The 27512-nt window shown below is 34.7% G+C and overlaps 1 protein-coding gene across 4 annotated transcripts; it reads left to right on the plus strand.

Annotated features, from left to right (window-relative positions):
- Window positions 1–11251: 11251 nt before the first annotated feature.
- Window positions 11252–21573, plus strand: LOC142615849 (uncharacterized). Of its 4 annotated transcripts, none has more exons than XM_075788712.1 (11): window positions 11252–11739; window positions 13305–13348; window positions 14133–14238; window positions 14591–14720; window positions 14840–15186; window positions 15277–15459; window positions 16249–16639; window positions 17946–18246; window positions 18524–18682; window positions 19280–19765; window positions 20607–21573. In XM_075788712.1, the coding sequence occupies exons 1-11, from the start codon at window positions 11574–11576 to the stop codon at window positions 20901–20903; spliced, it is 2610 nt and encodes an 869-aa protein (XP_075644827.1). In that variant the 5' UTR covers window positions 11252–11573; the 3' UTR covers window positions 20904–21573. The 4 variants fall into 4 exon arrangements, with proteins under 4 accessions (XP_075644827.1, XP_075644828.1, XP_075644830.1 ...); XM_075788713.1 differs by having other exon boundaries at window positions 16252–16639; XM_075788715.1 differs by having other exon boundaries at window positions 15280–15459.
- Window positions 21574–27512: the final 5939 nt, after the last annotated feature.

Raw genomic sequence — 27512 nt, forward strand, 5'->3', positions numbered from 1 at the left:
CGTTCCGCACTGTTCAGGTCATGTCCACATTAATGCGACGGATAGAGATGATGCTTGATAATTAATGCGGCCAGAATGGTTGTTGCTGAGCATTTAATGTAACCTTCCAAATCAGTATGCTACATCAAGATATTTGTAATATATCCCTTACGTAACCATCGTCCACGCCACCTCATCTTCGGGCACACCCGGAGAACTTCTCTTCTTCCTCATCTTGCATAATGTATGTTGGCCCTCTCTTCTTCGGGTCCTCGGGTTCTTAGGTCCTCGGATCCTCACAACTATTTTTTTAGGGGGGAGGGGGATGATACTGGTTGTGGTGCTTTATTTGTTTTGCTCTTATTCTTTTCTTTTCAAATTCTTTTTTTTTTTTTTTGTATAATTAGACATTAAATTTTTTTTTAAGTTTTTTTTTGGCATGAATTTTCTTTTTTAACAAATTTGGGTGATTACCTTTTTTTGCCACTTTATGTTTTAATTGGGCATCATTTTTTAATAAGAACATATGTGTAAATTTATATAAACTTTTTTTTTTTCCATCCCTCCACATTTTCATTCCAACCAAATACAAAAAAGAGAAACTAAAATTTCTTTTCTTCTCTCACTTTTTCATTTCTCAAATCAAATAAATCCTAAATGACAAAATGTTAGCATCATTAAAAAATATATATATATGTCAATGATGGGCCAGGTAAAAATCTATAACAAATTACCGCTAAAAATTTATTGTAAAATTATTACAAAAATGTTTTACTCAGATTATGTTCGTGCCATTGCATTTGACGCCTGTACTACTGGGACTGGCTTTTGCCTACCTATCGATAGAGTGCACATCTCACTAGGCACTAGGTGCCTGTATGATCCACTAATAATGGGGGCCCCTTTCCACCTCGACAAGCATAAAATAAATTGACACTAGTTTTCCGAACTCAATAGATAGCATACTTCGAATGCTTTTGACTTGAAAATAAGTACAATACTAAATGGGAGATGAATAAAAGTGGGGTATATATAATTGCTGCAAAGGATATGTGTCGGGATAAGCATCAAGATGCCAATAGTTTCTTTCTGCATCAAATAGCGAATTTAGGTTTGGTTAATTGGTTCTTCTCAACAAAAAATAAAAAAGGTTAATTGGACATGATTTTTTTTTTTTTTTTGGGTGTGAATTGGACATGAATTGCAATTAAAATTAAAGTTTAACCCCATTATCAACAGTTGCTTTCTTGTTCTATTGCCTTTTTTTTTTTTTTTTTTAATCTTACCTTGTTCGGTCACATATGGTTTGGGTAATAAGGGTATTAAGCATTAGCATATGAAGATGTCTATTATATATACATTCTCAAAACTTACTTTATCTATTTTTCTATTACATTTTACAACTCACCCAACATTCTAATTTTTATTTTTACATACAATTCATTAAAATAATATAAACTATACCAATAAATAATAAAAACAAATCAATTCTCTTTCTTCTCTCTTTTCCTCTCTCACTCCATTAAAATATTAGTTTTTATTTTTACAACCCATGAACAATAAAGTTGTATATATACAACCTTACTATTCACGAATGCTAAAAAAGTTTACATACCAATACTCAAGTAATGCTCTATTTTAATGTCTTGTTACTAAAATAGCAACTGAAATTTTTTACACCCCCAATACTAATGCTCTTATTCCCAAAGGCCTCAAATTAATCAACCTCATTAAAGTAATCATCATGATTGATAACTTGCATATATTTTACTTGTCAAGATATTTTTTTTTATTTCTTTTATTTTTTAAGTCGTAGCAACTAGAGACTTTAGCAAATCTTAAGGTTTTATTGAAGCTCTTTTGCCAATTAAGAGAAATTCCTAGAAAAAAAAAATTGAAAATAAATACGATTGCAAAGTCTTTTAGGAAATTCTTAACTTTATGTTTTTAATTAGATATAGAGTAAATTCACATGTAAACTTGAGCTAAACATTATTAGTAATATCTTCTCCAAAAAAATACGTTCTTAGTAACAACACATCATCAACTGGTTTAACCAACCACTTAATATTGTAGTATTATAATTTACAGGATAATTTCATAAGCAATTTGCCACGTGTACGTCTTATAATTAATAATTATGAAGGATAGACACATATGGTCAAGTCTTAATTAAGAAATTAAGTAGGCAGGTCAAACCAAAGAACTATCCAACTAATCATAGATTTTATCCTAAAGTTATGCAATTATGGCATTATGTTATATTGGATATATTCACGTAAGTGCACACAACGTTGAAAAAAACCATCATATATGAATATAATAATATTACCTTGTTCATGCATCTACTAATATTCCAAATGTTTTATCAAAAAAAAAAAAAACTACTATTCCAAATGTCAAATACCAAATGTGTTAGCTTTTTCACCACGCAAATTTTATTATTGGGTTTCAAAGCTCTAAAATCCCGTCTCTTTTTTTTTTCTTTTTTGGGCTAATAACAGTAAATTCTAGTTTATTCTAACTTATGTATTGAATTTAACCTTTCATAAGTTTTGGAACAATTTGTATTATTGTATTTTTCAAACAATATTCTCTGCTTTAGCTTTCTCAGCGAGCCCTAGGAACTAGGGCTTGAATCTTACCTTAAATAGTAACTATCTTTTTGTTTATTTATTTAATTTTTTTTAGAATCATCCTTTTGTTTATTTTATCATGAATGTACCAAGAATATATAAGAACCAATCCCAACGTTTTTTTTTTTTTTTTTTGAAAGGAAAACAAAAAGATCCGAACCCAACATTGCACCAACATATGAGGCTTTCGTAATCAACTAGATTGTATAACTTTTTATTACAAAGATTTTGTCAAAATGAATGATATTGAGTATTAATTAGAATTCATATTGAGGGCTTTTTTGAAAAGTTTATGTGAAAGTTATTTATAGAAAGTTAGAAACTTGTTTTTAAGGATATATCAATTTTTGTTGGGCTGTTGGCTTTCAAAATGAAAAATATATTGGGAATTCGGTAATTGAAAAAATATATATTTTTTCAATAACTTAAGCATGTGGATCCATCTCAGTAACGTACCTACCCTCCTCCACTCCACGTGTGTTTCTGTGCTCTGTTTACTAACCTTAAAATTAAACACTTGTACTCATGAATAAGGGCTCGTATGGTAGAAGAGTTTGAGTTGAGTTGTTTGCAGTTTTTTAAAATATGTGAATGAAAAAGTGTGTGGAAATGTGTGTAAGGTTGTTTAAAATTTGGTAGAGTGAGTTTGAACCACTCTACTAAATAGGCCCTAAGTTTTTGGAAACAATTTTTATATATTCTAAAAAAATGACCATATTGTTGTATTTAAACAATTTTCTCAAGGTAGTTTTTGTTTGTTTCCAAAATGCCACCTCATACCTTCTAATTTCAATTGACTAAAATATCTTTAAAACCATTAAAATTAAAAAAATATATATATACACATCCCTTGAAAACTTTTAAAATGAACAATATTCCTTTAAACCTTTAAAATGACAAGTGTACACTTAAAAAAAATGCCAAAATAACCTTAAAATCTCCAAAATGATCAAAAAATTCCTAAATATCTAATATGACTAAAATACATTAAAACTCTTGAATGAAAAAAAGATAACAAATTACACTAACCCTCACGTAAGGTTTTTATTTATTATACTCACCTCTTTTCTGGTTTAGAATAAGATACTCACCTAACCTTAGGCTGTGTTTGGTTCGATGTAAAATGTTTTCGAAATGTAAAATATTTTCAGGTGAAAATATTTTTCGAAAAAGAAAATATATTTTAGGTGTTTGGTGGTATTTTGAAAAATATTTTTTAGGGTTTGGTTGTGTTCTTGAAAAAACTATGGAAAACACATTTTCTACTTGTTGCTCACATTTTCTCAGCTTCCAAACAAATGTATAACACCATTTCTTAGCAGAGCATCACAAAAGAAACAAAACCAAAAAAAAAAATTCATCAAATCCGGTCAAATTGAGAGAAGAAGGAAGAGAGAGAGGCAACTAGGTTCGAAGGCTAAGGCGAAGGCGAAGGCGAAGGTGGAGGCGGAGGCGACTGGGTTCGAAGGCGAAGGCGAGACGCGACGGAGGCGAGATCGCGCGATCGAAGGCGAAGGCGAGATCACGCTATCGGGGGCAACTAAGTTCGATCTTGTCGGTGAGATCGCGCGGCAGAGGCAAAGGCGAGCTTTGCTTGATCGGTGGTGAGAGGCATTGCCTCGATGGCGGGCTCTCTCTCTCTTTGATGGTGACCGGGCTCTCTCTCTGTTGGTTAGGTTCTTTTTTCTTTTCTTTTTTGTAAATAGTTTGAAGGTAAAATAGATCTGTAATTGATTTTCCGTTCAACTCAGCTCATTTTACAGTCAACGGAAATGATTTTCCGTTTGACGAAATTTTCCATGCGCAACCAAACACACGGCAAGTTGTAAATTGTTTTCCCGAATCCATTTTCAGTCGAAACAAACGCGCCTAAAATGTAAACTATTTACATTGACCTCCCATAGCAGACAAAAACTTAAAAAAAAAAAAATCTATTTTACCATCCACTTAAACTATCATTCACACTCCTTTTAATAGGAAATTTACTCTTTATTAGAGTCTTCTTCTTCTTTTTCTTTTTCAATTATCCTAGGAAGTTCATTGCAGATGGTTTGCATCCTAGGGGAGGTGAGTGTAATAACAGAAAACTTTAGAGACGTCAATGCAACTTTCCTAACAAAAATATCCCCCAAAACTATCAAAATGTTGAAAATAGCTCTTGGAAATCTCCAAAATTACCATGATATGCCTCAAAACTTTAGGAATTGCCTCAAAATTTTAAAAGTCAAACAAAAATAAATTAACATATATATATATATATGTTATTATTTATAAATTTTATACAGTCGCTATTATTTTATTTCATTAATTTTATAATTTATATATGATATATATATACACACACATGTGCACACACACATATAGTTATTGTTAATTATATATACTATTTCTATTAGAATGCTATAAAAAATTATAAGGGTCCTTTTAGAGGTTCAAGTATTTGTAATTATGTGTGTGAATGTGTAATTAGGTAAAGAGGTGGGTTGGTCTCACTCAAAATAAATGGTTTGGGTGGGTAATGGGTATTATTGTTTAGTTGATTGTTTGCATTACAATATTTTAGTAATTTTTGTTGTTGTTGCGCTCTTATTTTGATTGTGCTTATAAGTAATATTCAATAATTTTATTTTAATTGTGCTTACTTTTTGTGTTGATTTTAACTTTTTGTATTCATATTTTATAGTGGTGAATTAATGTTTCTTTACATAAAGATATATGATTTTTTTTTGGGTTATTTTTAGTACAAGTTTTATATATATATAAAAGATAGAAATTCTACTCTAATATAATCTTAGTATATATATATATGAAACTCCTTTCTAAAAACTTCAAACCCAGCCCTTGCCTCTCACACCTTACAAGTACTTGTACTTGTAGAGTGACCATCATACCAAGGGTTTGTGATGATATTTTTAGTACAAATTAAACACATAAAATGTTTTCCATATCATTTTAAAAAAACAAAAAACCAATCATTAAAGAACAAACAATTTTTCTAGAAATCTGATAGAAAACATTTTATGCTAAAACAAACAAGTGAAAACTCTAACATGAGATTTTGGCCGACATCATCTTTTAAGATTCCTATTGATCATAATAGGATTACAAAACATAACTTTTTTTATTATAATTAAATTTAGATTTCCATAAACATTCATATTCATAAAAAATCCTCGCATTTATTGAACTGCAAATTCCCTCCAAAACAAGTGGTTATCCAGTAGTGACACCTTGTTTTGATCCCCTGTCCAATGAACACAAAAGGTCCAAAAACCCAAGACCCCAAAACATCAAAGCTAGATCTTAGTGAGCGCACATACAGTACGCATGGCAACCATGCATGGTCCAATTCAACCAAAGCTTAATCAGACCAAAAGCTAACAAATTGTTCAAAGAATCAAAGCTAGCTTAATTTATGTGCGATAATTTCAGCCTTCACTCTTGTATATACCAAAATCACGTCTTAATATATGTCGATTGTGACTGAGAGACATAATCATTACTGACTAAAATCACGTCTTAAAAGCTATATGCAGCAAGCTCTCTACACCTCAGTTAGTGGTCTAGACTCAAAGGTTCTCTAAAACAGTCAAATGCAGTGCCTAACTTGAAGTGGAAATGCCCACCTTTAAGAAATTGTAGTAATTAATTAGCCCTATAATAGACCACCCACCTCATAGGTAGGCATGGTTTTAAGATCCTCTTTTAGTTAAGCTATATATTAATCAGTGGTAAGATTTACACCCTTGTAACACTTGGGGCTCAATCCCACTCGGGCTCCACCAAATTTAAACACACCCACCTTGATAGAAGAATAATAATGTTGCCCATGCAGCTAATCTCGTGACCTTTAAATATTTCAAATAATAGGGTTGCAAAGGTAATAGTAATAAGGTAACTTTTATAATACAAAAATATTATGGAGTCACTAACACCTTTCCGACATAGAAACAAAGGAATTCTTAAACCTTTCATAACGATTTGCATATACTTTACTACCTAACTTAGGATTGGAGATTTCTCATTCTGTTAGCCTTAGACTAGCGAGTACTTTGTGATGTTAATTAGATGACAAATGGTTATTCACATCACCAAAATTATATAATTGGTAGTGACTTTACATAACCTTTCAAGCACAAAGACCTTACCAGGAGGTTGGTTTGAAAAGTTAACATTTTTCAAGGCATTGCTGTTTGTAAAAGTTAACAATGTCACATTAGGAAAAGGAAAAAGAAAAAAAAAAAAAAAAGTCATCTAAAAAGTTGAAAACTTTCTCTGTTATATATAATTTATCTCTTTATGAAAATGTTTTTCTCTTAAAAAAAATCTACATGATGAGATGTTTGAAGATTAATATTCCCACATGCTAAGGTAATGCATAAATAATAATAATAATAATGCATAATTAATGTTTGTATAGTAATAAAAAATCAAAGGATCAAGCTCAAATTGAACTTAGATAAACTATATGTATAATTAACTAGTTAATGAAAACCTTATTTTTTCTAAGAAAAAAATATACATGATAAGTTGTTTGAAAGTTAATATTCTCACATAACACGTAAAATATGCTTGTATTGTTATAAAAATTCAAAGGATCATGATCAAGTTAATCAAATGTAACTTCTTATTTATGTTATAATATTTTTTTAGGGAAATGTTATATTAGTTAGTTACTTTTTATTGGATTAATATTTTAAAAATCATGTTATAGATTATATATTCTTTTTGTTCTTAATATGCACATTAAAGTTTTGTATTAATTAAATGTTATTTTTTTATATGATTTATAAAATTACGTCTTGTGTATAATTTTAAATTAATGACAAAAACATGAGTTTTCATTATACTATAGATGAGATTCTCTTATCATTTTTGTGTCTTGTAAATGTAGAGGGTATAATCCAATAAAAAAGTAATTAAGTATTACAACTTTGACAAAAATTACTCTAGGTGTAATTTGAAAATAAAATGTTTGATATTTAACCTATTTTTTGGGTATATTTTATATTTAACATGTTGATATTTAAAATCACACACACACACATATATATATATATATATATATAGTATATGTGAGTTTAACATATATTGAGTAAAATGTATAAAAAAAAAAAAGATTGAATTTAAATGGATAGCTGTAAGAGTACTACTGAAGTATTAAGATATATAATTTTACATGCCCATTTTATTTTGGATTTTTTGTTGTTGTTATTATTGACATTTCTCTCTTTCTAACACGGTAACACCATTTCCCCTCCCATTAAAAAAAAAAATCATTTCCTTTAACTTTCATCTTCTTCTCACAATAGTTTATAAAAATGAATTTACGAAACCTCACAAAATATATGATTTGAACTTTGAAGTGAAAAGTGATAAAATGATTATAAAAAAGAAAAACTCTACAACCTATAATTTTTACAATGGTAATGTAAGCGCACAATTGCACCTAGCCCCAAGAACAGTTATGGGCTCAGACCCAATGAGCCTTAAACAATATGAATTTGTAGAGTGTGGGCTTGAAACCCAGGTTAGAAGTGTGTGAGGATTAAATGACAAACTAAAGATTGCAAATACTTGGAAACAACAAGGAATATAGTAAATTCAGCTTCCTCAGACGTAAGCCGAGAGTTGTTCTTATATTATCTCTCTCTTTGTTTCTTTTCTTTTTAGGTTACAAAAAATCCGTCCCATTTCCTGTCTTAGATTGCTCTTTAAATACTACTCCCTTGAATACTTTGTACACGTGTTGCCCCACCTCCCCCTTAGCCTATATATTTCTTTTCTCAGTGCCTTTGAATAGTAACCAGAAGTTTCCCTTCCACTGTTCAGGTGTCACTTCCCCATTAATGCGGCCAGGGCGGTAGGTGCAGGGTCTTTAATGTGGAGGTAGCAGCCTTTATCTTTGATATTTCTCCTACATCGGTGCTTCTAGGACATTCAAGGGTTCACCCCTTTAACGATTAGTTTTAACCGTGTCCTTCCCTAACCTTTACCATGAAGTCCCGAGTTCTCCGGTGTCAGTCCGAAGGGAAAAATCATTCTCGGCTGGATCCTCGGACCCTCGGCGTATGGGCCGACCCGTAGTACTAACAAGTCCTAAACCCAAGAGCAGGTCGGCCTTCTTAAGCATGACCCAACGGCCCATATTCCCATCAAGGTCTTTTTACTCCCCACAGGTAATTTCAAATTTTATTACGACACAAGCAAAAGCAACAAGTAATTTACTAATTTCATGTCTACCTACATCACAGATATTAACGAAGGAAAGATAAATCACTTAAAAATAATACACCCACAAAGATATATAACACGTTATGGAAAGTTTCGACGTGATTTCCTTGTGAAACTAGAAGTATAAAATAATTTAAAATTTAGTATAGCTCGTGTAAAAACTTCTGTTTATTTAAACATAAGAGATTGCATTTTATATTTTACATAACCATTTTTCAAAACCATCTACATCAAATTATCTATTTTACACTATATTTCATTACAATATTATTTTTTTATCAATTTTTTATTTCTCTCTCTCTCTTTCTCTCTGTACGAGTAAAGAAGTATTAAAAAATATATTTGCATGTGAATAGTAACTATATCTATTTTCATGGTTATTGTATCAACAATTCAAATTTATACAAGTTTGCATAGGCTGATGTAGGTGATTATTGAATTTTATTTTATTTAGTAGATAATTATAATATGTTGCTAACCCTACATTTCAAACAATTTCTTCCCTAAATCCGAAGCACTTTGTATATGGGAATGTGACAATTTAGATGTGCAAAATTTACCCATAAATATTGTTCTACATTGACTGATAATCATCCTATTATTGCCATACTTCCAATAATACATTATAGATGACAATTATTGCAATAACAACAAGACTTTGAAAATAAATTTTCAGAGTATCAAGTCATTGATGGAATGATTAAATGTCTAGTTTAAATTCAAATTCTTTTTTCTTTTAGAATCAAATTCAAATATTCAATTAATGAATATGTCTAAATAAGTTCCATCTTTTCTCTCTCTCTTTCTCTAGAAGAATTGCATAAAACGTGTAAATGTGAAATTATTCAATATACATAATATATTGATGTATTATACATTATCTTCACATAAAAATTGACTCATGTATGGATCCCACACTTAAAACCATCTAAAAGTCCGCTACAAATAGCCTCTCTCTCACTCTCAATAGGTAAACCGATACATGCTACGCAAGAGAGGATATATGTCGCTGATACATGATATATCTTCCTTTTTAAATGAGGTTGTACAAAATGTTTAACCGTGAAAATATTAAATGCGCATGATGTATTATATCTTCCTTTTACATAAAAGTAGATCTCATGTACGGGTCTTACATATAAAATTTTTAAAAGATAAATACTATGTAAAACCACTTTTAGAAGGTGTAGCAGTGTAGCGCATTGAATACACAAAATAATTTATCATAAACTATGGTAATTTTAAAAAAAATAATTTAGACAACTTTTTATTTTTTGGATAAGATGAATTTAGACAACTTAAATAAGAGTTTGGTTAAGAGAAGTCAAAAGCTTTGTAGTTCATTTGGTTGTCATTTTTTGGTGTTCTAATGAAGATGTTTAGAGTTCAAATATTTCATTTTCCATCTATCAAATTATATAAAAAAAAATAGTTAGGCAAAAATTATTAAATATTTAAAGTTATAGAATCTCATTAATCATTGAAAATGTGTTGAAGGTTGAAATTCAAATATTGTTCACATAATAATTATGGTAAATTTTGATCTTTGTGATATCAAAGTCATGATTTTAAAACTTATTTAAATGCATGAACTCAAAGAAGAGAAAATAATTAATTAAAAGTATAGTATATAATATAGATTATCACCTTACCCACAAAAGCCTATTTTTAGCTCAAGCACTCGGCCAACAACACTGTAGTTACAGTCACATTACATAGCATTATAGCAATGAGCATATAAAAAGATCTTCAGCATATTATTAAAAAAAAAAAAAAAAGAACATAGAAAATGAAACCATTATAAACCCCTTATTAAAGGGGTAACTGACCCACGGATTCATTGGTTTTTGTTTTGTGCCGGACAAACTCAAAAGTCCTTCAATTCATCGCACTATTGATTTATAAGATTTTTAGGTTATCTTAAGAACAAATAGTAGAATAATTTATTTATTTATAAAAATATTATAATTTAATATTATCACTAGTAAAAAGATGTTTGAAACTTGTATGTCTTAAAAAGACATCACTTAGAATATTATTTATTTATTTTTAATAATTTGATATTACAACTGGGGAGAAGATGTTTGAAGCTTATATGTCTTAAAAAGAACGGTGCTAATCAGTTGAGTTACAAAACTATTGGCTATGAGCATAATAATTTCGGCAAAAGACTAAAACACCACTACCTTATCTTAAAAAAAAAAAATTTATGTATTGGGTTAGAATTCAAAGTTGGAAACATCCCATACAAGCACGTAGAGATTCATAAGAACTTGCACACAAATTTAAAGCAAAAAGAAGAAAAATAAAAAAATAAAAAAAGAAAGTTGCAAGAAAAATAAAAAAGAAAGGTGAAAAACCAAAAACCAAAAAGCCCTACACTCCAAAACCACTTCATTGTTTGTGTTGCTCTCTCTCTCTCTCTCTCTCTCTCTTTTGTTTCTTCTTTCTTCTTACATTCACATAGATCAAATTCAAAAAACCCCTGAAAAAAAGGGAAAAAAAAATTGGATTCTTTTTTTTTGGTTTTCCTTCATTTCTTGCATAATCTCTGTTGTTGTGTGTAATTGTACAAATAATACAAACAGACTTTCTTTTGAGTCTTTTGAAGCTAGAAGAAGAAGAGAGATTGATACTTTGTGGTCTGTGGTGGTATTGGTGTTGGTGGGGTTCTGTTGTTATTTTGGTTTTGCGTGTTTGTATCATATTTCTGGGTTTGCAAAGATGAGCGGTGGTGGGTCCAGCAGGGTTTCAATCCCAATCGACATACAGAAGATGATCGATGACATCAAGGAGATCACAGTGAATCCCAGTGAGGAAGAGATTTATGCAATGCTTAAGGAGTGTTCCATGGATCCCAATGAGACTATTCAGAAGCTCCTTCTTCAGGGTATCATTTCCTTTTTCTTTTCTTCTTACTTTCCCTTTTTGATTTTCTAATTGGTTGTTGGTTGGGGCAGCTTGCATGGGTTTGATCCTGGTGATCCATGTGTTGCTTTTGGTGTTTTCTCTTCTGGGTTTTGTTGCTTTTCGCTTACTTTGTAATGGGTTTGATTTGATTTTTGGTTTTTTTTTTTCATTGAGGTTTTGTTATGTGGGAAATGGGAATTTTTTTTTGTTTTTGCCATGATGGGTTTTCACTGTTGGTGTACTTTTTGTAAGGTTAAGCTAGAGATTCCTATTTCATGTTTGTGTTATTGCCTCCTTTCTAATTCTGAAAGGGAAGCTTTTTTTATTTATTTATTTATTTATTTTTATCTTCCTAATATTCTATGTTATCTGGGAAAGAAATTTAGTTTTTGTTGGATGCTAGGAATCTTATTCTATTTGATTTTCAGAAAAGAAGGACTAAGCTATGAAATGGGGTCTTATTTCACAGTCATTGTTGGCTCCTTCTGAATTTGCTTCCAACTATGTATATTTCTTTACTAAGTTGATTTCATTTGTAACTCTTGCTCAGAAACCTTAGCATTGAAGTAAAATTAATTTAGGCATTTGTGTTTTCTGTCATTTTGGTCCCCGAGAAGAAGAAAAAGAGGTCCAGAGATTAGATTGACTAAGGCAAGTAGTTGTATTAGTGTAGTGTGAAGTAGTGAGTTTTGCATAACCAGTTCACAAAAAAAAAATTTTGAGTTTTTTTTTATAAGGTTTTACCTCCCAAACCAACATCATTTTCTTAGCTACCCAAATGGGTAACACTTTGTATAGAATAGGGGGTTGCTATGGTATGTGGAGAAAGTGACTAATACTTAGTTGTAAGCCATAATAAATCATGTTCAATATATTGTACATAGTGATACTATGTAATAGTGCTGGTTGTCTATTATGTTTAGTTTAAAGATTCCTTTTTTTAGTTGATAGATTTTCAGTTTTGGTTATGGAGCATTTATTGCCACTTCTGGTGCTTGGAGAGAGTTCAATATACCAAGTGTGTTATGCAAGAGGCTGTTTTGTAGTTATTTGGAGAAGTACTTTTTTCTTGTGGGGTGGTTTAAACATTCCTTTGGACACTTATTAGTTCTAGTCTTCTAGATGTGGTTTCTGTTGCATATACAAAATGGTCATTGATATGTGCAATCAGCTGATTTTGGGCTTGTTGCAGAGCATTATTGCTACAGATTAGGACCCATTTTTGTGATAGTAACTTAATAGAGAAGTTTTAATTTGGTTAAAATCATTTTATCCATCACTTATGATTTCTTGGCTCAAGCAAGCAGTTACAAGTCTTCCTGAAAATGTTTTTTTGATTTACTTTCCCTTTATTTCTACGTGCAAATTTGCATCTGAGTTACTTTGTTATAATGTTAATGGTTTAGAAATTATGTTTACACTATGGGCCATATAATTGTTATTTTTCCTGCTTTTTTTTTTTTTTTTTTTTTTGTGGCCAAGTTAAGCTATGTTTTTTAATAAGTAATAAAGTAACATTTAACATGTGTGTATGTTGTTCCACAGATCCATTTCATGTGGTCACAAGGAAACATGGCAAGAGGAAGGAGGTAAGAGATTTCTATTGTAAGATGATTATGGAACAAGGTATTTTTCAGTTTATATATATGAAGGTTTAGTTCTATAGGTTTCGACCTAAGTTATGGCTTTTATTTAGATTGATGTGAGCATATGTTGGCTGTGCAGCCTTGCTTCATGTTATCCACTTTGTCAAATGACGTTGCTCTCTGATCTAAAATAATGGCACCCACCCTCCCCCTAACACAAATAGACTTGGGAGCCTACTGTGGATTAAATTGCAAATGCTTGTACCTGGTTGTTATGATTTTTACCATTCATCAATTTAATGGGGTATTAGTGGACAAACTTGTAAGATCTTAGTTAAGAGCACTTGTGATCAGATCAAAATTTAAATAATAAAGGTGTGTAGGCCATTCAATCTGAATAGCTATGTTCTGATTCTACTGAAAAGGGCTTCAATGGGTGAGTGTGTGCTTGATTTTATTTTTTTTATTATTTCAAATCAATTTGTTTTGGGTTAGGTTCAATGGCAGAAGAATTCTTTTTTTCTTTTTTGGGGGGGGGGGGGGTGTTATTTTGTTTTTAGTTTGCTTCCGTTTTGATTTATTTAAGGGTAAGGTGACGAGTGGGAGATTTTCATTACATTCTATCATTTTGTGATTAAAAGCAGCATCTTGTTTTGTTTTTTATGATGTGGTTTGCTTACAATTGTAGGGATAGAGAGTTGAGTATTTGTTTTTTTTTTTTTTTTTGGTGCTTCACACATCTTTTGAGCCCTAGTAATGTTTGTCCTTTGTTGCTTATATCTTGCAGAATCCGAACAACAAAGAGTCTGCAGAATCACGGTGGAGACCTGGTGGGCAGGGGCGAGGGGGTAGGGGTGGTCGGGGGAATTTTGCCCCTCGTCACGCGTCACATGGTGAAAACCTATTTAAAATTAAAATTTGCTTGAGAATTATTAACTGGAGTTCTGTCTTTATTTACCCAATAAACTTGGGTTGACCTTGTTGTAATTAAGTCTCTTTGCTTGTTGACTATCTCCAACTATAATTTTGCTCTAACCATCACTGGCTTGTGATAATTTATCATTTTCAGTAATAGGTCAATAAATTCTACATTTGCTTACTTTTTTGTGAAACACCTTTTCTGTGCTTTTGGCCTTGTGGGGTTGAGAAGTTCCCCTGCCACCTTATTAGCTCTCTCAAGTAAATGTATTATTGTGGTTGGACATAACGGCTAAGCTATGCTGTCTCCTCTATACCTCTTGTCAGATGCTGGTGGTGGCAGGAATTCTGGCCCTGGAAAGGAGAATGGCGTCAACCAAGCTGCAGAGAAGGCTGTCACTCCAACTTTGCAAACCTCTCAGGACACAAAAACCAAAGATAAAAGTCCGGCAATAAGGTAGATACAGTTTATGATTCCCTCTTTCTTTTAAACTTGTCAAGTCAATTAAAGTGTAGTTTTACAGTTCATAAATTAGTGAACTTACATACAAGTTATGCAATCAATATCCCTTGCAGCTCTACAACTGTCATTGCCAATGGTCCTGAAGTAATTTCATCTTCTGTTTCCATTAATAATTTGGAAAATGCACCTCCTCCTGATGATGCAAACAAAAATACTGTCATTACCTTTGGAACTGGGGACTCGCACAGGCAGCCGACACTAAGCTCCAGTAACTTTTCAGCATCGACAACATCTTCATCTTCATCAGCAGTCTGTTTCTCACCTTTGGACCCAGTACTGGTACCATCTAATGATTCACGGCTCCCAGGTGCTGTGGGTGCAATTAAACGTGAAGTAGGGAGCAATCGACCTCCTGGTGAACCAAATGCTGTTGTCCTTGCTGAGAACAAATTAGCTGCTGGTCAGGACTCTGAAAATTGCATTTATTACGTTCTTGTATTTTCTTATGATTTCATTAACTCAGTTTTGTTATTCTCAATGATTAATGTAGCAGCTGCTGAGATTAGCTCTACCACACAAGGAAAGATGTCAAGCAAATCCCAAGGAGTTGGGAAAAATCTTCTTGCTGAGTCTTCACAACCTTCATCTACATTAACTCATAGTGGTTCTTCAGTTAGTCGGCCTTCATCTAATTACAATAACCGGCCACAACAAATAATTAGCCCTCAGAAAGGTATTTAATTTGAAATAACATTCTTTTGCGTCATTCTTTGTTTAGTTTGGGGGGGGGGGGATTGGGGGGTTGGGTATTGCATGAAAATGTTAAGAGGTGGGACAGGTTTTTATGAGATTTTTATGAAGGATTAGTTTAAATGATAATGTAGACCCCCCACCCCCAAGAAAAATAAAAGCCTGCATAAATAGTAACATAATGGAACCTATTTTATTATGGCTATGCTACTGACCTTTTTTGTTCTGATACACTCTCTATGGATGCTAAAGTTGGTTGTTGCTGCCTGCATTCCTTGAATTGTTAAGTTAGTCCTTATGTAGTCCAGGGCAGATAGTTTTTATTCTTATCTGGGGCATGTGTACTTTTAAATAAGAGTTTGTTGATTTGGTTATCCAATCAATTAAAAAAAAAAAAAAAAAAAACAAAGTTTGCTGATTTGTAAGCTAAGCTATGGTTGTAATAAGTATCTGATGTTTTCTGAACATTGTATGTGTTTTGCTACTTGTAAACTATAGATTTTTTCTTTTTCTATCTATTGCCTAGTTGATTCTCTTTTGAATGAATTATTGCCATTGTAGGCATGTGTTTCTGTCAATCTTTTTGGCTATAAATGAGGAAGTTAGAGCTGATTCGATCTTTCGCCTAATTACTTCTTGCTGTATCTACTAACATTTTACGGTCAGCCAGAACTATTTCTGTGATATAACACTGATTGTTTTAGTCTGAGTTATTAATGAAATTCTGATGACTTGCTTAATATTTATGAGTAGTTAATGATTTTGTCTTCAGCAGTTGGTCCTAATAAGGAATGGAAACCAAAGCCAACAAATATTAATGTTCAAGATTCTGGAACAGCTGCTGCACCTGAGGCTCCCACTATTTTGGTTGAAGCCACTGCCCAGACACAGCATGACACTAGTGTCCTTGATATGGAAGAAGCAACTTCAAAACTGCAGAGGAAGCTGGAGGAGTTACATCTTCCACAACGTCAGCTTGTTATTCTTCCTAACCATATTCATGTCCCTGAGTCTGAAAGAACCAAGTTGAGTTTTGGAAGTTTTGGTGCTGATTTTGGAGTGACTACAAGCTATGTCAGTGGTCCTGTGAGTGACAAGAGCTCTACATCTCTATCTGAAATTTCACAGGGTATTGAAGAATCTGTGGATGAACAGGCTTCAAGGTTTGCTATGATATATATTGTATTAAATTTATCTAGTTTTCATCTACTTCTAAATAGTTAGTTTTCTAGTCACCTTCCCCTCTCCTCCCCCTCCATCCAAACATAAAGTAAGGCTGAAAATGAGTCAAGACCTTCTTGAGCAGCCCAAAGCTCAGCTCAATAAAAGCTTGTTAAGTTTGTTTATTTACTAAATAACCAAGCCCAACTTCCAAAGCCCTCTTTTTAAGTCTCATTTAATTGATAAGTCAAGTATGAACTAGACAAAGTTTGGCTCACTTAGAGTCATGTACAAAGCGCCTAAACAAACTTTATGTGATGTATATATGTGTGTACATCCATATTGAAAATCATTACTTTGTTTTTATTTTTATAGCATATAAAAGTCTCCCATCTCTTTGGTATTGCTCTCTTATGAGGTGGGCTTCTTGTAATTTTATTTTATTATTAAAAATGAATTACCTTGATTTTCTTAGTTTATAAAGGTCCTCTCATTCTCAACGGTAATGTTCTCTTATAATGTGGGAGTTTGATTGATCTCATCATAAACACAGTATGATGAGGCTTATAAAAACTTCCTTACTTTCACTAGTTACCTTGTTTATCATTATATGACTTGAGGACTACACTTTTTAGGGTTGCACACTGCAAACAATAGAGGAGCTGGTGACTTATTAGTCTTATTTAGATCTAAGGGAACCCCCCCCCAAAAAAAAAAAAAAAAAACTTTGGCTATAAATTGGCCTACTTTTTTCCAACTTTGATCTGTTACTACTGCAATGATTTGGCCTCCTACCTCTTGGGGCCATAGCTAGTTATTATAGTAAGGGTTTTGGCGATTATGGTTAGTGTTTTTATATTTTAAAAAGTTTATGAAAACGCATTACAGCTTGAGCTGTAAATTTTAACAAGCAAGGCTTGGCTTGGGTCAGCTCTTTTGTGGCCCTAAGTTTTTCTTGGAACAGGGGCTTGTTTTCTACTTCTCCTTTCAAAGAATTTAAAATTGTAATCTCTTGAGAAAAGAAAACAATAAGGGTAGTAAAAATAAGTATTTTTTGACTTGTTTTCCCAGTGATATAACCATAGTAGGCGAAGTGATTACAAAGAGCCCAATGCTTTCGCTGGGGTGGGGGAGGGGATGCTTCTTGAATTACGTTTTTAAATAGTATTCCTTATTTAACTGTGAGAAACAAATTGACTCCTAGTCCTTGAATTTCAACTACCAATATACTCTGGATGCACATTCTGCCATAGTGTACTTCATTTCACTTCATTTTTTTTAATATAAAAATTATATTGTTGGATCCAGCAATCAAAATGCATTGGCAACGGCCGAGGAGGGAGATTATCCTGATCACCCACAATCACCTACACGTGTACCTGAAAATTTATCATCTGGTGATGGTGATGTCTCATCCAGTGCTATCCCAGAGTATACCGAATCTAAGCAGGACACTACACTGCCATCAGGAGGCCATCAATACTCAATGGTTCAAACTTCTCCAACCTACGGTTTTGGTTTTGTCCCTCCAATGATAGGGAGTCAGCTTGCACCAGTTGAAAACTGTGAGTCTCAAGTGCGTGATGTTTCCCGTGTTCCAAGCTACATTGTGAGCCCTCAAACCTTTGGTCTTCTATCTGATATGTACATATTAAATTTAAATTTAAATTTTTGTGTGGTTGCCTGTTACCAAATTTAATTTCAAGTGAGTAAAAAATATAACATTTTTTATTACATATGCCACATATTATGAATGATTTTGGCTTGTGATTTCGAACTTTGATCTAATGATGGTCATTGCTGATTGCTTTGCTATAATTTGGTTTACTCTATTTTAGGCTTTAAATGTAATTGCTGGTGGTTAATAGTTGCCTTTATGTCTATAGGTCCAGCAACCATACGATCCAAGTTATTACGCTCAATTCTACCGCTCAGGTGCTGATAGTGATGGTCGTCTTTCTCCTTTTGCTAATCCTGGGGCTGCCACCAAGTACAATGGTAATGTCGCTGCATTGCCTCCACCAAGTTCTCAGTCACCTCAAGAGGTTTGTGCAGATAAAGCACCGTAGTTTATCATTCATGTTGAGAGAAAAATTGCTTGTTTTATTAGTATCTTGCTAGAGAATATCAATTTGTTAACATTAGAGTTTTTGGCCAAATAGCCAAAAATAAGATGAAATGATAATTTTGGGGAGTGATCTTATGAAAAAAGGCAAAATTGTTAACATTTGAGTTTTTGGACACGGTTTCCTTGAATAACAATCTCACGTGCTTGCTAGAACAAGATACTCTGTAGGCATCACATACATTGGCACCTGCAGGTGCAATCTTGACAATGGCTATCAGTTCAACTGTAACCTTTCCTCTCAAGAAAATTATTGTGCTGCTCAAATTATGCTGATTAAAAGTCTTACAATCAACTTATTAAAAAGAAAAAAGTAATCAATAAATATAGTATTGGGAATAAGCATTATTTGTTAATGTTAAAAGGAAGATTTTACTTTCAAATCAAGAATGGTTGGTGTCTTATTTATTGTCATTGTATTTGTATTTTTGTTCATTTGTACAGAGACACATGGACACATATTTTAATAATTATATACCTTTTAAATCTTGATGCTATTATGTTGCTTAATTGTCAGGGTGGGGTCCTGTCTACAGCAGGTCCAACACCGCTGGCGACGCAGGCTGCAGGCCTCATGCAAAGCTCAATAGCTGTAACTCAGCAGCCAGTCCCTGTCTTTCGACCAGCAGGGGTTCATATATCCCATTATCCTCCAAACTACATTCCTTATGGTCATTATTATTCCCCATTCTTTGTTCCACCACCTCTCCACCAATATCTGGGCAACAGTGCATTTCCTCAGCAGCCTCCAGCTGGCAGCGTATATCCAGCTCCACCGCCAGCACCTGCTACAGGTGTCAAATATCCACTTCCACAATACAAACCAGGAACTAATACAGGAAATCCAGCACACATGGGAATGCCTGGTGGTTATGGGCCATATGGCTCCCCACCAGCTGGTTATAATCCCAGTTCTGCTGCGACCACTGGAAACTCAACCAGTAATGAGGATCTCAATGTGTCCCAGTTCAAGGAAAATAATGTTTATATTAGCGGGCAGCAGGTTAGCTTTTATATCTTGTTTTTAATGTTTTTTCACTCATCCCTTCCAGTAGTTTTTATTTTCATGTTGCATTTTAAATGGGCCAAGTAATTTTTTTTAAAAAAATTTTATATAATGAGAAGTTAGTTGAAGCTAGACCTTCTCACCTTTTTATGTATCAAATTTGAATTTTACAAAATAGCTGTGATGTTATGATGCTATAAACTAAAGTTATAGCAGCATTGGAGGTTGTGGCACTGTGGTGCAGTAGTTGACATCGTTGAGGTATAAGTAATTATTAGTACTCATGAAACCTTTTCTATTTATAGAAAAAGGTAATCATTAAGGAATTGCTGTGGAAATGGTGGAGATGATTGTGGTTGTTGGAGGTGTTGGTGGTTAAACCTTTTAATGGTGGTCTTAACCAGTTAACCAGTCTGACCGTTTGACTTATTTAATGAGCTTGGTCAGCCTGAATATACTTACAGTTTGGTCCCTGTTTGGTAACAGTGTTTAAACAACTAACTGTTGTTTAAACACCACAACACGTATTTCTACACACTTTTTCACTCACACATATTTCCACAAAACTTAAACAATGTTACTAGAAATCTCTTGCCAAACAGGCTATCCGTTTGAAAATAGCTTATTTAGCTTTTTATTGAAAACTTTTTGCTGAAAATGTACTAAAATATACTTGTATCTTGAAAAAAGTGAGAAAAAGTGGGAAAAAGTGAGGTTTTAAAAAGCTATACATAAAAATTAAAAGCTAAAAGCTGATCCCAAACTCACCCTAAGGGTTGAATTTAAAAGGCAAAAAATAAAAACTCATCAAGTTGCATGTCCTTTTACATTTTTTCAGAGCGAAGGATCAGCTGTATGGGTTGCTGCACCCAGCCGAGATGTAGCCAGCTTACCAACAAGTTCATTTTACAACCTTCCACCTCAGGGTCAACATGTGACTTTCACCCCAACGCAGGCTGGCCATGGCACCTTTGCTGGTGTCTATCACCCTGCGCAAGCAGCAACGGCAGCAATGGTTCACCCAATTATGCAACAGTCTCAGACCATGGCTGGAGCTGTTGATATGGTGGGACCTGGTGGCAGTGTTTATCAGCAGACTCAGCAAGCACAGATCAACTGGCCTAATAACTACTGAAACAGGGATGGAATTTTTTTTCTTTTTCATAAACAGCAAAACAAGAAATTCAAGTCCAATCTTGGGATTTTTTTAGGGGAACTCCAACAAGTTTGGATTGAGGGAAACATCAAGAAGATGCAGAATTGGCTGGATATAAGTGTAAATCATCCACTACAGGTGGGAAAAAGTTAATAGCAATAGAATCTTCTGATTGCTTGGGTTGAGGACATAAAAGGTGCTGGCCACCAGTAACCGATATTGACCATTTTTAAGTTAGTCAAGGTAGGCATGTGCAGGCCATCTCTTTCTTGCTGCTGCTATATGGTTTCAGAGTTTTCCCCTTTTCATAGTTTCAATCTTTTTCCCCCCTTATTTTAGATTTTGAAGTCTTTCAATTCTAGAGTTTACTGTTGAGTGGTGAGTATCTCGTTCATTCTTTCTCTTTGATATTTGAGGTTTTAAAAGGGTTTTTGGAAGTTTAGATATAGTTTGTTGGAGAAACATTTCCATCCCTTCCTCTTGTCCTTCTATTGTCTTCTTACCTGTAAAGTGAATTTTGATAGCAAGATAAGGATTTACATAACTGTTGTATTGTTATAAGCGAAAGCATACATGTCAATTGTTTCATTTTCATTTGACTGATATTTCATCGTTTATGTTTGCTTAGTAGAAACGATTTGGGGGAAAATGTCAGGAATATCTTTACTTATTCTTTAGACAATATAAAAGCACAAAACTGTGCTTTGGAGTTTCACACCTTTTACTTTCTTTCTTTGGATATTTTAGTAGCCCTTTGGTATTTGAATTGGCCTGAAAGGTGTTCATGCAAATTGAGTATTTTTATGCTAGTATTGTGTTTGACAATATTTTTATTTTGTGGACGAAATTGCATGCCATTACATTTTACTGTGACGATTTGGATCCGAACGAGGCAGAGAGTCTAATGTTTGGAGGGAAACTTATATATATATATATATATATATATATATATATATATATATATATATATGTATGTATGTATGTATGTATGTCTTGAAATGTATTCCAATGCAAAACCTTGGGAACTCCTAGAAGGGATTAATTTGCCTTGTTTGTATTAAAATGAACGTCAACCTCAAGGGTTTGCATTACTTATGGCCATGCACCTTTTCTAGAATAATTCAGCAGGCCTAATATTCTATGTAAATGAGAACATTATTGTACCTCGAAAAGCCACATGACAAAAAGGACGGGCAGCGGACTCTTCGTCCAAGCCTGTCTTGATGTCATCTTTCATAGTTTTAAGAGCTTGTCAAGATTTTACTATGTTATCCCAATAAGTGCAAGCACAAGCAGAAGTAAGCTGCTAAATAACCTCTTGAATTCACCGGTGATGTTTCAATAAGTTTCTTCTTTAGCACTTGTTTAACTAGGTTAATCTGAATAACTGAGAAAAGAATTGCCATACCCAACATGCTCAAGAAGTTCCTCAAAAAGTTCATAAACTCAATCCTTTCCCACGTCCCAAGCCAACCTCAGCTGAGGGGTAGGACAGCTTCTCTGCTGTCTTGAAAATTGTCCATGCGGGTGGGAATGTAGAGTGCTACTAGATGGCGATTCCGGCAGACAGGATTATGGAGAAGTACCCGAAGTTCTTGCTTGCTAGGCCGGAAGTGTTTAGGCGGCCATGGGATTCAGTGGTCAGGCCAGATGAGATCCTTACCCCAGGTCAAAAGTTCTTCTTTGTCCCTCGCCGGACTGTGAGGAAGCTCCGGAAAAGGATTAGGAGACCCAAAATTTGTGTCAATTCTTTCGTGTCACACTCGGACAATTCAAGTGAAATAATGTCCCTACAGAAGAAGGATGGCTTTTTAAGTGATTCAAGTATCACCTCGTCCTGTTTTAGTGCCAGTAGAAAGAAAATTAGTGGTAAAACTAAAAAGCATATAAGTTTCTATGGCATTGATGTCAAGCAAAAGGTTAGTACCTCTAGAGGAGAGAAGAAAGGTAAGGAAGGGAACACTTCCATGTCTAGGAAGAGCTCGAATCCTCAGCCGCGGCCTCACAGGGAAAAGAGGAGGGTTCGGAATGCTGTGACATGGCAGCCATCACTTACAGCTACCAGCGAGAGTCTGGGGAGTGAGGAATGATGGAGATGTTCTTTCTTTCCATATATAATTTGATCATTCTATGCTAATGCTTCTATTTTAACACGATGACATCCATTATTTCCACACTTTGATTCATTTCAAGTTTTTTTTTTTTTTTTTTTTGAGAATCAAGACTTCGCGTATTATTAATGAAGGCCCTTTAAATCAGCCTGGAATACATCAAAAACGTCTGGTGGAACATCTTCCATCCAAACTAACAAATGAGGATATTTAAGTGCTCTTCTAGCTAGAGAGTGAGCGACTTTGTTACAATGCCTACGTACATGAGAAAACATACATCTTGGGAAACATGAGGCAAGGTATTTGACATCCTCTGCTAGATGACCAAAGTGAGCCAAGGAGTGGTTATTACTTTGAAGTGCATTGATGAGAATGGTAGAATCCCCCTCAAGAATCACACTGTGTACTCCTATCTCAACTGCAAACTCAAGGGCACATCTGGCAGCAAGGGTCTCCACTTCCATTACTGTTGTAGGTAGCAGAATTTGCTGCGAAAATGAAGCTAAGACTAAGCCTTCTTCATTGCGTACCACTACTCCAATCCCAGCCCGATTCTACTTACTAAAAAGCGCACCATCAAAATTGATTTTAAAAAAACCTTGGTCTGGAGGTCTCCAACAAGTTGCAGGTGTAGCTGCCGATGCTGATATAGGATTGTGAAGATTGGAGAACTCGTACAATCTGTCCCACGCCTGCTCCAGTATTTGTGAAATTGAGATCGTTGGTTTACCAAGGCGAGAATTATTCCGTTGGTTCCAAATGGTCCATACAACCATTGAGAAAAGAGCTGGACTTATGTTCTCGGCCAAGATAGAGCTCATGATGTCAATGAAGCTCGAACTCTGTTGGAATCTGTGGTGATTCCATTGTGGGCATTTACACCATAAATCCTGAAGTTTTGGGCAGGAATACAAAGCATGAACCACATCCTCCCTAAGGATTTTGCAACAATCACAGGTATCCTCTATGAGGATTTTTCTCCTTACCAAATTAGTTTTTGTTGGTAGTGAGTCTCTACATGCTCTCCACATTAAGTTCTTCACTTTTGAGGGGACATTTAATTTCCAAATTGCTTGCCAAAGTGACTTTGAAGCTTCTGGATTTGAGGTGCCCGGTTGCTGACTTTGGAATTCCTTCTGGAGAATTTTATACCCGGATTTCACTGTGTAGTCGCCATTTGGGTTATGAGGCCATATCAAAGTGTCATGCAGCTGCGTTTTTTATAAGGGGATGGCTTTGATTTTTTCTGCCTCAAAATCCATCAAATAATAGTCCAGCAAGTCTTCTTTCCACTTGCAGTTGATCTAATCTATAAATAGGCTTACTGTGAAATCTTCTGTTCCCCTCCAACATGGCGATACAACCCGATTCATCTCAGTTCCTGGCAGCCAATTGTCACCCTATACATGGATAGATTCACCCCTTCCTATTCGCCAGACCGCACCTTTCTTGATAACTTCTCTGCCTTTAATGATACTCTTCCAAGCGTATGATATAGAACTTGGAGTTCCAGCTTCCATGATTGAGCTGTTTGGGAAGTATTTAGACTTGAAAACTTTATAAAACAATGAGTCCTGCTCATGAAGAAGTCGCCAAGTGTGCTTTGCTAATAAAGCATCGTTGAAACGTGGTAGCTCCTTGAAACCAAGTCCTCCTTGAGCTTTCGGTCTGCATAATTCCTGCCACTTAATCCAGTTGATTTTTCTGTTGTTTCCCCTTTGTCCCCAGAAAAAACGACGAATAAGAGCCTCAATATCGTGGCATAACCCAATTGGTAGCTTAAAACAAGACATGGTGTAAGTAAGAAGCGCTTGGGCAATTGCTTTAATTAAGATTTCTCGTCCTGCTTGTGAGAGCAAATTTCCTTCCCATCCTTGAAGCTTTTTCCAAACCCGCTGCTTGATGTTATCAAAACTCGCCTTCTTGTTTCGGCCAACAAAGGAGGGCAAGCCTGGATATTTATCATACTGTTGCACCACTTCCACTCCAAGTGCTTCCTTGATATGACCCTGCATCTCATGAGAAGTAGATTTACTGAAGAACAAGTTAGTTTTTGCTCGGTTTACTTGTTGGCCTGATGCTCTCTCGTAGGCAGAAAGTATATGAAGTAAATGATGACATTCGGCCTCAGTTGATCTACAAAAAACAAGGCTATCATCAGCAAATAAAAGGTGCGTCAGTTTAGGTCCATTTTTACTTATGGAAACGCCTCGGATGTCTCCATTATTGGCTGCCTTAGTGATTAAACCATGCAACCCTTCCGTACAAAAAAGAAATAGGTAAGGCACAACATGGAATAGGTGGCTGTTGTAATGCATTCCATCATGAGTTTGATCCATTTAACACAAAAACCCATCCTGCACAACACCTTCTCCATGAACCTCCATTCCACCCGATCATAAGCTTTACTCATGTCGAGTTTTAAAGCCATAAATCCCATCTTCCCGGTACAATGATTACGCATATAATGGAGAGTTTCAAAAGCTACTAAGATATTATCCGATATTAATCTATCTGAAATAAAAGCACTTTGATGCTGTGACACTAGCTGTGGTAAAAAGGGTTTTAGTCTATTTGCCAACACCTTTGAAAACACCCTATACAATACATTACTCAAACTAATAGGGCGATATTGAGAGATGTATTCCGGATTTTTTACCTTTGGGATAAGGGTAATAAAAGAGTGCCCAAGGGATTTAGGGAGCATACCAGAATTTAGATACCTCAAGATAGCTTCTTTAACATCTTTTCCTACCAAAGACCAATAACTTTGAAAAAATAGGGGGGGCATGCCATCAGGCCCAGGAGACTTAAGAGGTTCCATTTGTTTAAGAGCCTTCTCAACCTCTTCTTCAGTAAAAGTTGCTGTCAAAACGTTATTCATCTCGTCAGTCACCTTTTGCGGTATCTCAGCCAAGACCTCATCAATATGTTTTGGATTACTCGACATGAAGAGCTGCTGGTAGTAGTTCACTGCTGTATCTGCTATCTGATTTTGCTGGGTACACCACTTCCCGGTTTCATCAAAGATTCCTTTAATATAGTTCCTTCTTCTCCTTTGTGTTGCCTTAGTATGAAAAAATCTGGTATTCTTATCCCCATCTTTTAACCAGGCCACCCTTGATCTTTGTTTCCACATCTTGGCTTCCTTATTTATTAATGCATTTATTTCAGACTCAAGTTGCCTCAATCTGCCTGTATCCCCTGTCCTTGCAGCTTGCTTTTCAACTTTTGCCAACAACTTTCTTTTTCCTTCCAATTCTTTACGTACACAACCAAAATTTTTCTTACTCCACCTAGTCAACTCAATGCCACACTTGTCAATTTTCTTTAGAAGTATTTCAGTTCGTGGCTCCTCAAAATTTTCCTTCCACACTCCCTCAATTGTTGCACCGCATCCCTTATCAGTCATCCACATTTGTTCAAAGCGGAATGGCCGTTGTTGATTACAATTCATAACGTCAGGGCAGATCCATAAAGGTTTATGGTCAGATGTGGTGACATCCAAGTGATAAACCTTTGTATCTGAAAATTTAAGTAGCCACTCCGTTGAAGCCACAGCTCTATCGAGTCTTTCCCATACCGTGTATACAGGGTAGTGTTTATGCCAAGTAAAGTTTGAGCCCACAAAGCCCAGGTCAATGAGTCTACATTCATCCAAAACTTCCCTAAAAGGCTACATCTGATTGTGTGGTCGAACCCTCCCTCCAATTTTCTCAGATTGTCTCGTAATCTCGTTAAAATCACCCACACAAATCCATGTACTTGATCCCCTGTTTTTTAGCCTCCTCAATCTGTCCCAAGCTTCATGTCTACGGCTAATGTCAGGTTCTCCATAAAACCCTGTGAAGCGCCACTCTTCATTGGTATTCTGATTAATCTTTGCATCAATGTGGAATTTAGAAAAAGTTTGAACATTAAGAACAAAACCCTCCTTCCAAAACAAAACTAAACCCCCTGCTTTACTTGTCTTGTGACCCACAAATCTATTTTTAAGCTGTAAATGATTCTGAATACTAATTAGCCTATCTTCATCCACCCATGTTTCGGCTAAAAACACGATGGAGGGATCTTTAGCCCACACAATATCTGCAAGATAATTCACTGTTCGTTGGTTTCCAAGCCCTCGATAGTTCCAACATAGGATACTCATTGCTTCTGGCAGGGCTGGAAACCAGCCTCCGCCAATATCGTTGTGTTTTTGTTGCCCCTCTGAGAAACCTTCCTCTTCTTGAGTAACTCAGATTGACTGTTGATGGTGTCTGTTCTTCGCTTTTCACCCACTGAATCCTCCATTATTGTATCTGACCCTACATCCTTCCTGGTAATTCTTTTCCATGTGGCTTCCTTGACTGATGGCATAAGGTTGTTTTTAGATAAAACTGACAGTGGTACACGTGATGTAGATTGAGAAGGTATAGGCTGATGTGCACGTGCCTTGTGAGTGGCCATAGGTATAGTATCATTAAGTGATAAA

Source organism: Castanea sativa, chromosome 11 (assembly GCF_040712315.1).
Source record: "Castanea sativa cultivar Marrone di Chiusa Pesio chromosome 11, ASM4071231v1".
NCBI lineage: Eukaryota > Viridiplantae > Streptophyta > Magnoliopsida > Fagales > Fagaceae > Castanea > Castanea sativa.